This window comes from Daphnia magna, linkage group LG5, assembly GCF_020631705.1.
Source record: "Daphnia magna isolate NIES linkage group LG5, ASM2063170v1.1, whole genome shotgun sequence".
NCBI lineage: Eukaryota > Metazoa > Arthropoda > Branchiopoda > Diplostraca > Daphniidae > Daphnia > Daphnia magna.
This window is the reverse complement of record NC_059186.1, coordinates 10835159-10846789: the sequence shown is the minus strand read 5'-3', so window position 1 is coordinate 10846789 and position 11631 is coordinate 10835159. Positions and strand designations below refer to the sequence as shown.

General features: G+C 41.2%; 1 protein-coding gene across 1 annotated transcript; it reads left to right on the top strand.

Moving 5' to 3' along the window:
* The first annotated feature begins 391 nt into the window (after window positions 1-391).
* On the top strand, window positions 392-7874 carry LOC116923629 (unconventional myosin-Va). The gene is given in 13 exon segments (XM_032930100.2): window positions 392-696; window positions 1153-1257; window positions 1325-1493; window positions 1556-1703; window positions 1768-1924; window positions 1989-2486; window positions 2488-3466; window positions 3528-5852; window positions 5916-6157; window positions 6221-6328; window positions 6390-6511; window positions 6570-6711; window positions 6776-7874. Coding segments are annotated over 13 exon segments (5538 nt in total). The 5' UTR covers window positions 392-669; the 3' UTR covers window positions 7292-7874.
* Window positions 7875-11631: the final 3757 nt, after the last annotated feature.

Here is an 11631-nt window from a genome sequence, read left to right as displayed (position 1 = left end):
TCAAGAAATATTGTAAGCGGTAAGCCATCTGGTGGCTGTTCTCTATAAAAAAATTTGTATAGAAGAACTTCTCAGAACTACTTCAATAATTAATGTGAAAAACTATCGTCATGAAAGTAAAATAATGAAACATTTTCTCGTCAAATTTATTATTAGCTATGCACAATAAAATGGTATCCATAGAAGCCGTGTCAAAGAAAAATCCAACAGAAGTAGGTAATCGTTTCATTTATAGAATTTGTCAACCATTTAATTAATATCCGGTCTGACACAAAAATGTTTCTATCAGTTTAGGAAAAGGAACTAGTGAAATAAGGAAAATTTGTTTTTGTAAGGAAATAATTTGGCTTGCTCTACGGTCCACGCTTGTATAGTGACGTCAACAGCATCAGCTGTTTCATTTGACAGTGAGTTTGACTGGTGTGTGTCCGCAGTGCCGTTTCTCTCAAGGCGAGCTAACACTTACACTCTGGTCGTCTACTAACTTCTAATCGGTTGAATGAAACTTTGGAACGTCATCTTCTATCTTTTTCGTCACCATTAATAAGTTTCGTTATTCGTTGGTATTCCCATTTGCCCAATGTCTTGACCACTAATGTTGGAGGTGGAAGGTTGAATTTATAACGGAAATTGCAAGAACCGAAGCGGTTCTGTGAAAAAGAAGGAAAGATGTCAACAGCCGTGCTTTATACCAAGGTTTGTTGTCTTTGTTCTTCAAACTTCCTCAATTGAACCTATGCTGCTATTTCCTTCCAAAGTAGCTATCAGCTTTTCCTGTTTTCTAAGTAAATGATGACAGTTTTCTGTTTATTGGTTTCATTTAGGCATGTGATACGTAACAATAGAGAACTTTCCTTTAGATCACTAGGTAGAAATCAGGAAAATTGTTTAAATCACGCAAAGAAAAACATAAAAAATTTCTCTTACAATCATTCGAGTTGTTGGGAAAAGGATAAATTTGTGGCATTTAAAGCTTCGTGCAATAGAATATTAATTAAAAAAAAAAAACAGAAAACTAGTAGTTGTTTATTGATTCTTAATAAAATAGGTTGGAGATTTTGTATACATATTTAGGCTTCAGTGCCATAAGCATTATAGTTTCTTTTATCCACTTTTTGTAATCTGAGATTGTATTACTTTTTTGTCCTTTAGGATGCAAAGGTATGGCTTCCTGATCCAGTCAATGTCTGGAAAATTGGGAAGATTTTAGAGGATTTTAAATCAGATTCATTGAAGCTAGCAGTAGAAACAGGAGAGGTAATTTATTTGGTTTTCCTAATAATGTTACAACAGTGATTGCAGTCTGGTTATTTCAAATCAAAAGGAAATTAAAGTGCCGATCAAAGATATCAAAGATCTACCACCACTTCGAAATCCGGAATTTCTCATTGGAGGCAATGATTTGACATCTCTTTCTTATTTGCACGAACCGGCGGTTTTGCATACACTCAAAGTTCGTTTCATGAACTATAACGCTATTTACACATATTGTGGTAAATATTCGAGATGATTAAAATTCTGCTGACTATTGTTCTGAGGGAAATACTTTCTACAGGAATTGTACTAGTGGCTATCAACCCCTACCAAGAATTGTCAATATACAGCCAAGACACAGTTCTGGCCTACAGAAATAGGAATCAGTATGGCAGTCTGGACCCCCATATATTTGCAGTGGCTGAAGAAGCCTTTACCAAAATGGAAAGGTAAAATACTTGGTGCTCTATATGAGTTTGTCAGGATTTTCAAAAACACCATTGATTTAACTAGGGAAAGTCAAGACCAGTCGATCATTGTCTCGGGAGAATCGGGAGCAGGAAAAACTGTTTCTGCCAAGTACGCAATGCGTTATTTCGCTACAGCTGGAGGTTCAAGTACCGAGACGCAAGTGGAGCGTAAAGTTCTGGCTTCCAGCCCCATCATGGAGGTGAGGTTTTCTTATTTTCACTATTCTACAGCTCCCCAAGACGTGACGACTGAAATCTACACAGGCTATTGGAAACGCCAAAACCACAAGAAACGATAATAGCTCACGGTTCGGCAAATATATTGAGTTAGGCTTCAACAAAGACTACCACATCCAAGGAGCAGGCATGCGCACTTATTTGCTAGAGAAATCGCGTGTGGTTTTTCAATCTGCTGAAGAGCGCAACTACCACATTTTTTATCAACTGTGTGCAGCATCTTCCTTACCAGAGATGGCCTACCTTCAGTTACAGCACCAAGACCATTTTCTCTACACTCGCCAAGGGGGCTGTCCTTCTATAGAAGGTGTCGACGACCTGGCCGAGTTTCAAGAAACACGTCGCGCTCTTTTGCTTCTCGGCTTCAGCGAAGATCAACAGGCGGATATATTTCGCTTACTTGCTGGCATTTTGCATCTCGGAAACGTCACAATCGTCGACGCCGATCACGAAGGCAGTAACATTTCCAAGACGGACACTTATTTGGCCTCGTTTTGTTCACTGGTGGGACTTGACGTGGGCCTCAAGCGAAGAACTCCGTAAGTGGCTCTGCTTCCGCCAAATCGTCAGTATGAAAGAAGTGTTTACGAAGCCCATGACTAAAGCGGAAGCTTCATTTGCGCGAGATGCCTTAGCCAAGCACATCTATTCTCTCCTGTTCCAGAAGATTGTGTCCATGATCAACAAATCGCTTGCCAGTTCGAGCCGCCCTCACCGCTTCATCGGCGTCCTCGACATCTACGGTTTTGAGACCTTCGAATGGAACAGTTTTGAACAATTCTGTATCAATTACGCTAACGAAAAATTGCAGCAACAGTTCAATCAACACGTTTTCAAACTTGAGCAAGAAGAGTACGTTCGTGAAAAAATTGATTGGACCTTTATTGATTTTTACGACAACCAGCCGTGCATTGATTTGATTGAGAAACCATTAGGCATTCTTGATTTGCTAGATGAAGAATGTCGCGTACCCAAAGGTGCTGATCAAGCTTGGGTTGAAAAGCTTTACATCCAGTGTAAAAAATACGATCAATTTGTCAAACCACGTTTATCCAATTCGGCGTTCATCATCGTTCATTTCGCTGATCGCGTAGAGTACCAGTGCTTGGGGTTCGTCGAAAAGAATCGCGATACGGTGCTAGAAGAACAGGTACAAGTATTGCGTAGCAGTTCCAATGGCATCGTACGACAGCTCATTTTGGATGAAGAGACCATCGTAGGTGGCCGTTCGCCCGCGGCAGCTGCAGCTGGATCACGTAGTGTCGTTGGGACAGTTCCTCGAGGAGGTGGCAGCTTAATGGTTCCAGGAGGTGCCTCTGGTAGACAGTCTAACACAATGACGAAACAGAATCGTCGAACTGTAGGCTCGCAATTTCGGGAATCATTGACACTTTTGATGAACACTTTAAACGCTACGACTCCACACTATGTCCGATGTATCAAACCTAACGATTCCAAAGAATCCTTCGTTTTCGAACCACGCCGTGCTGTCCAGCAACTCCGAGGTACTTTAGCTTAAAGTTCAAACCTCTCGTGATCTGATTCTAATTTCTACATTATTTTTAGCCTGTGGTGTCCTGGAAACCGTACGGATCAGTGCTGCCGGATTCCCTTCACGGTTGACATATGAAGAATTTATCGTTCGATATCGAGTCCTCTTCCATAGCCGACAGTGCCAGCGAAAGCAGCGCGACCTATCCCATCAGCGAGAAGCTTGCGAGTCTGTGCTATCGACGCTCATTACGGAAGATGATAAATTCAAATTTGGTGCCAACAAAATTTTCTTCCGCGCCGGTCAGGTGGCATACTTGGAAAAGCGCCGAACAGACAAATTACGCGCTTGCGGAATCCTAATTCAGCGAATGATTCGCGGCTGGTTCTATCGAAAGCGCTACCTGAAGTTGCGCTTGGCAGTTGTTGGCGTTCAACGGTTTTGCCGCGGTCATTTGGCTCGTCGTAAGGCTCAACACTTGAGAGAAACCCGATCAGCTATTACTATCCAGAGACATGTACGAGGATTCCTTCAGCGACGCTCCTACACCCGCCTTCGGCAAACGGTACTCGGCCTGCAGACCTACGGCCGTGGATTCCTTGCCCGCAAGAAATATTTGCAATTGGTGTGCAATTCAAAAGCTGTTATTATTCAAAAAATGGTTCGTAGTTTCTTGGCACGTCGTCGTTACCTTCGCGCACGCAAGAGCATCATCTTATTACAATGCTGCTGGCGACGTTGGCTTGCCCGTCGTCAATACAAAGCTCTTCGAGCAGAAGCCCGTTCCATCGAGCACGTTAAAAATCTCAACAAGGGTCTAGAAAACAAAATCATATCTATGCAACAGAGAATAGAAGAAATGAACAAAGAACTGATTCCTCTTCGTCAGAAACAGAATGACTACGCGGAATTGAAAATACAATGTGAGGCTAACCGAGGTCTGGCCAACGAACTGAAAGTCTCTGTCGGGCGAATAGGCGAACTGGAATTGCTGGTCAAACAGTTGCAAACTCAACTAGATCGCGAAAGAGATGAAAAGATGGACCTTGTGCTAGAACGTGAACGATTAGACAAACACAACGAGGAACTGAATAGCCGAATAGACAATATACAGAAAGAACTCTTGAATTCGGCGGAAACGAACCAAACTCGCAGTCAGGAAGCGGAAGATGCCATCAAACGAAGGCTCGATCAAGAACGAGCCATTCTAGCTCAAGAATATGACCAGGAACGAGCAGCCTATCAAAAACTGTTGCAGGACTATCATGAAATGGAAGAGCGAATGGAGGAGGCGGAAAGAGAACTTGAAAGGTTGCGTGAAGAGCCGGGCAAAACGAGCAAGAGCGAAACTGTTCGTGGCCATTCTCGTAATGCATCCAATGTCAGCACGCTGAGCAATACCAGCGAATTAATTGCCGATCCGGAAGACGATGGTGGCTATGGATCTGTTCGTCTTGTGCCAAATCGTTCAGACAGCGAAGACGTTGGTTTAGTATTGAAACTACAACAGCGACTGAAGACTGTTGAAAAGGACAAGGCAACGCTGGCCACTCGAGTTGAGGAATTAGAGCGTGAAAGTCCAACGGCAGATGTTAGGCGAGCTCAGGACATGATTCGCTTACAAGAGCTAGAAATGGAAAATGCAAAAATTAAAGAGGACCTGAAAAATCTTCGTCGGCAATCAGCAACAGAACATGAGGGTCACCTGTCCCGCAGTCCGGATATGTTAATGAGCCAATTCGAGGCCATGTCCGATGAATTAGATCGTCGTCGCGAGGAATGCATTCAATTGCGAACTGTTTTGGCTAATACCACATTAGGAGGTGAGCTCGGTGAGCAAACGGCATTGAATGCGTCTCGACTTAACGGAGGCGAACCTTTCGCAGAAGACAACGAGATCTTGTTAGCGTTCGAGACTCAGAAACGCATCATACGACATTTGGAGAATGAACTACAGGAAGAGAAAGCGGCATCTCAGCGCAAGATTCAAATTGAACGGGACGAAGTAGAGCGTCTTCGAATTGACAATGAACGACAGGCAAAAGTTTTAGCCGGAGCTTTACATCGTACACCACAAGGTCAGACGGATGCAGTGATGCAGCATGAAATTTCTCGACTCACGGCAGACAATTTGGATTTACAAGAAAAGAACGATCTTCTAAGCGAGCAACTCAAGAAATACAGGTCTCAAATGAAGCTATCGAAAAAGATGAAACAGGATGGTTTAATGACAGAACAGCAAGAGATAACTCAAGAAGTGCATGAAACTGTACATTCCAGTCGTAGAAATGAAAGAAGCGAATCGCTGCCAGTTGTTCGTAAAAAGGATACAAACTATCTAGGAATGTTCGATTTCAACATGGGCGATGAAAAACAAATTGCCCGAAATCTCGTTTATGGTAAGTGATTCTTTGAATAGTTTGTGATTTTTCCTACTAATGTTTTATCATCTTTGTTTTCAGAACTGAAACCTCGCGTGGCGTCAACTCTCTTGCCAGGGCTCCCTGCCTACATCATCTTCATGTGTGTTCGACACGCAGATTACATTAACAATGACGAGAAAATTCGTTCTTTCTTAACTCTTATCATCAACGCCATTCGCCGGTTGATTAAAAAACGTTATGAGGATCTAGACACGTCTGTTGTCTGGTTAGTCAACACGTGCAGACTTCTACATAGTCTAAAACAATACAGCGGAGAGAAGGTACACGTTCTGCTTGTTCATGATGTTTTATTATTTATTATTATTAATAAAATTCATTTACAGACTTTTCAAGAGGAGAATACCCCGAAACAAAATGAACAATGCTTGCGCAATTTTGATTTGTCAGAGTACAGACAAGTTCTTAGCGATATTGCTGTATGGATTTATCAGGTGAGCCTTTTTTTATTGTAAGCGTTTTACTGGAACAATTAATCATTTCGTTTGTTGTTAGGCCGTTATAAAATTCATGGAAGAACGCGTTCAACAACTTATAGTTACCGCCGTGTTGGAGCATGAAGCTATTTCTGGCCTTTCTAGTCACAAACAACCGGTTGGACAAAGCGGCAGAGCAAGGTATTCATATCATAAAATCAACCATCATTTTTTGGTCCTAACATCCAATTAAATACAGGTCGGGCTCAACGAGGGACACTACAAGTCCGGTTGATCCTCAAGAGGCAATAGCTCATCTGTTGCGAGAGTTGACCATTTTCCATCAAGTGTTGCAATTGTATGGCGTAGACCCACCGCTTATAGCCCAAGCCTTCCGCCAGGTACGCCTTACTGATAGAAACCCAGAATTTACTCAGCAGCCAAGTAACCTTAACATAATTTCAGGTGTTTTACTATATTTGCGCGTGCGCGTTAAACAACCTACTGCTGCGCAAAGAAATGTGCCACTGGTCTAAAGGCATTCAAATCCGTTACAATATTTCTCACTTGGAGCAATGGGTGCGTGACCAGCATATCCATGGACAGGACACGATGAGTGCTTCTATTGCTGACACGTTGCAGCCTATCATCCAAGCTGCCCAGTTGCTTCAAGCCCGGAAATCAGATGATGATGTCACTAACATTTGCGTTATGTGTTCGCGACTAACAAGTGCCCAGATCATAAAAATACTGAACCTCTATACCCCAGCTGACGAACTGGAGGATCGTATCCCGATCAGTTTTATCCGCAAAGTCCAAGAAGAACTTCAGAAAAGAAACGATCCACAAGCGCAGAGCAAATTGTTGATGGACACAAAACACGCATTCACAGTGCGTTTCCCCTACAGTCCTTCTTCAATCAAATTAGAAGATATCGACATTCCAGCAGTCCTGAACTTGCCCATGTTGAAGAAAGTTTAAGTTTGTCGTTTGAAAAGACGCGTGTTGTCGTACATTTCTTATCGAAGCATTCCGTTTGGTGATGTTTTAGCATTGAGCGACGAAATTTGGTAATAGGCTCCAAGTTTGTCGAAACCAAATGCCATTCTTTGTTCTATGTGCAAAATACTAAGAACTACTTTCTGATTTATGTGTAAGCCAAGTGAGTTCGAGAACAAGAGTGCAATGTTGGTGCAAAACAGATAAAGATCTGCCGAAATTCCCGCAATGGTCAGAACATTCTACCCACGATCTCTGCAATAAGAAGAGAGAAAAACAGAGAAAATTATTGCCACTTACAAATCACTCTATCCTTGTAGAGTACGCAGCTATTCAACAAGGCCGTTTTTTTCATTCCGAATCCAAAGATTCTATGTCTTATTTTTTTTTTGCCACAGTATAGTTCTTCGCTCGTTTTGTTTTTTCTAGTTACTTAATAACTCTCCATGTTCTGTTAGGCACCTAATGGGCACCCCACGTTATCAAAGCCCATTAAATTAAAGTCGTTCACCTTTGTTGTTGTGTTATCAATCCTATTTAATTGAATACATATTTGTGATTGAGAGATGGTGGCATTCGTTCAATAGTTCATCAACACAGTTGTAGTTAAATGTTAGTGGTGATTATTGTAAAAAAATACTAATGTAATTCTACATTTGCTAAAGCGATATATCTTTTGTGAGGCTGATAGTTTTTTTGTTGTTGCTTTGTTCATCCTCGTGATTTTTCTTGGTTGAACTGAGCTTCTCTTGTAAGTAGAACTTCTATAGACCCTATAAATAAGTAAGTTTTCATCGTGTTTCGTATTTTAAAGTTTCGTCACGCGCGCTGACTAGCACAACGTCATAAATATCAGTCCATAAAATAATTAGACAATTTTTCCCTAGACAAGCAAACTGATCTTTGCTTACAATCCAGTCACCAGGTAACGTGCGTTTCCAACAAACTAAAGTTCTATTAGCTGCTGCATTTTCTGTCTTCCTCTAAGATTAATAATATGAAAAAAAACAACATGTGATGCAAGCCGTTGTTAAACAAGGCGAACGAGATGTCAATCTATATAAAGGACTTGCTCCCCTTCTCGTGTAGGGTATCATACTTAATAGGTATGAAGACCTTTGAGTAACTCGTTGGCTAAGTGTATCCATCTTGCCAATCAACTCGTCGACGCCGCAATTATTGTTCCAGATTGGTTGTCTTAATCCAACAGTATAACCAGTGAGATATTGTGCCAAGCTGCTGTTCGGCACGTGTAACGAAGTAACGAAGGTTTTAGTTAGTCTAAGGTTCGACATGTCATTAACGGCTGAAAGCCTTTGGCAAGTTTTAGTCGTTGAATTGGGCAGTTACATTTTCCGTCTCTTTTCAAAACCCAACCCTTGAAAAACAAAGTTTCAACAGGAAAGGGGGACGGGAAAGCATCCGCCCTCCTTTTCCACCACCCACCTGTCTGGGTGTGTTTCACATAAAGTTGCAAATTCCTTGATTTTACCCAGGATTTCTCAGAGCAAAGTTCTCGAAATAACCAGCGCGATTCAAGAAAAGCAACAGACGAGATGGTATACAGCGCCATATACAAATTACTGGTAACCTTAGCATTAATTCAAGTAACTAATCAGATTTCCCTTTTCACCAAAAGAAACCAAGGGATTGGAAATGTAACGTGAAAAACGAGGGAAAGGTGAGAAACGATGAAGAAGGATGGGTACGCAATTAGCATCCTTTACCGTACCTTTCCCTTTGAAAATGTGTTTGAAAATAAAAGGCAGAGTAATCAACTATAGTTTCCAATGCCAGGTTCTTAAAGATAATGTTTGTTCGCACTGCCGTTCAAGGTTATTTAGGTCATTACAGCTTTGTGATTCACATGATTACGTTCTTGTTTCACGTGCAGTGTTTCTCCGTCTTCTCCAATAGTCGGTAAGTTCTGTTTGGTCCAAAATGGTAATAGACTTAAATCGAATCCCATTTAGACTGATGCTCCTTTGTTGTCCATAGTAAAGCTAAAAATAAATTCAGCTGTGCAGTACAACATTATCGAACTTTCGGCTACCAAATGATTTTTGAATGAGGCCCAGTGGCCAATTGACATGGATTTGCGCTTTTGGTGACAGCAGGGCTTTTAGAATGAACAAACTAGTGAATCCCTGGTGATTCACCTGAATAGCCTATCCGGCTCATCCGCACCCAGCTGAACACCAAAAAGAAAACTTTGGGCTGGGCTAGTAAATCTTCTCAGTCACGCTATACCCCTTTCGGCAGTTTAGCATACACTAATCGTTAAATTGCTGTCATGCAACAGCAAGATTATTCTATACAATGTAAAGTCAAGAATCCGTACAGTCGAATGACAAACCAAAACACAGGTTCCTCATTTCATCGCGTGACGGCTGCCGGTTAAGTTTATGCATGCAAGAAATGATTTATTTGTTCAACTCTCGAAAGCGATGACGATATTTTCGATCAAGTTTTATTTTCGTGTGTGGATAAATTTTGGCATATCCGCTCGATCTCAAAAGGCGTTTTGTTGATGACAGTTGGGGTATTTCGATTGGCAACGAACGGTGTCAACACACTCTTCAGCTTTTCAATGGCGAAAAAGAAGAATGTAAATGTGTGAAAAAGGCAAGGAAGAATGAGCCATTTTGACACGCCTTCAGATTTTAAATTAAATTGGATTTTGCATCTATTCCGTGTTGACAAAATTCCCATTACTATACACAACGAGCACTTATGGCTAATTGGCTCCCATTTTAGGACGATTTCTCTTTTCCTACTCTGCCTGCTACTTGCAAAACGTAAATAGAGGCTATCAGATTGCAATAGCTATTTCAAGCCAGCCCACGTTGTAATGTCATTTTTATTTATAGAAACGGGTTTTTCTCGGCAACAAGATATTGACTGGACTAAACAATATATGATCAATTCAGCTCTGAAATTCGTCTAAATATAGCTGACACTTCCCCTCAAAAAAAAATGATATCCGGTGGCTTGTAATCATTCAACGGCTCGCTTCGCATTTGAATGAAGAGCGTGACAAGATCGAAGACGCGTGAGTAACCTTTTGTTACCTTCGTTCAAGTCAAGGTCTGGATAAGACATGGTTCACCAATCTCTGACGTATTTTGTCTGTTGCGAAATAGGCTCTATATTAAAATAGGGCAGTAAAAGTTTGTTTTGATATCGTGACAAAAACTTTCAACAGAAATTAACATAAAATTATAATGTGGCTGATGACAACTTATCCGGCTAGGCTCGGTGTCAACATCAATATTTCATCGCGTGTCACTTTTTTAGGTCATCGAACGTTACCGCCCTACCAAAAGCTTTTAAATATCCTGTCTATTATTGAACATTCGATTAACCTAGTGACCAAAGCGCTCAGCTTTTACCTATTCAGTATACGTGGGAGGGCGATAGGAGGTAGTACTTCCGCTCTGAGCGCTAATCAACTAGAACAAACGATGTCCTGGGGAAAAAATGCAGGTAAAAACGTCTACACCGCCCATCACGACTGATCCCCCAGGCAACTTTATTCACCTACATCCATATTTGATTACCTTATGTTGTTATTTTGGCTGCGTACTAAGCTAGTCACTTTCTGTTGTGATATGATATTTACGATGGGTTTCCGGACGATGTTACACAGGTAATGATGGGTAGCACGCGCTTCCAGATCACTGATATATCACACAAATTTAGCCAAACGCTGGCGTTGTGATGTGTTGCTAGCAACAAATTTCCACTACGCCTTCATCAAGTAATCTCGATTACAAGTGATGCGATTGAAGCATATGTTCGGTAAGCACTGAAGTAGAAACACAGTTCCGAGAAAGCAAAACAAAATCAAACAAAAGACGCTAGTCAATGTAGATACATACGGCAAGATTAAAGAGTGTTGTTTTCTATTTTCATGTCGATAAAAATGTAGGGATCGAACAATTACAAATAGTAGTAAACACAGTCACATGATCGTAATGTTTACAGGTCCAAGTGTTCATTTATGTCATACTTGTTTAATCATTACTCAAACGACTGAAAGCTATGCATCAGCATGAAATAAACATCGCCTATTTATTGCACAATAGCAAATAGCAAAAAAAACAAGAGAAAACAAACTAATTCATGGTACATGTATTTTTTAGAAGGATGTGCCTGCCAAAACAGCGAGTGGGCGTTGGGAATTATTGCATTTAATTTTGTTGGGGTTCCAGTTCTTTTGCAAGAAAAGCTTCTTTACGAAACAAACTAATCTTCGCAATTCGCAACGGCACGGGATTTGTCGATCAAGGTGTCCACGATTTAAAGGTTTAGCGTCACCA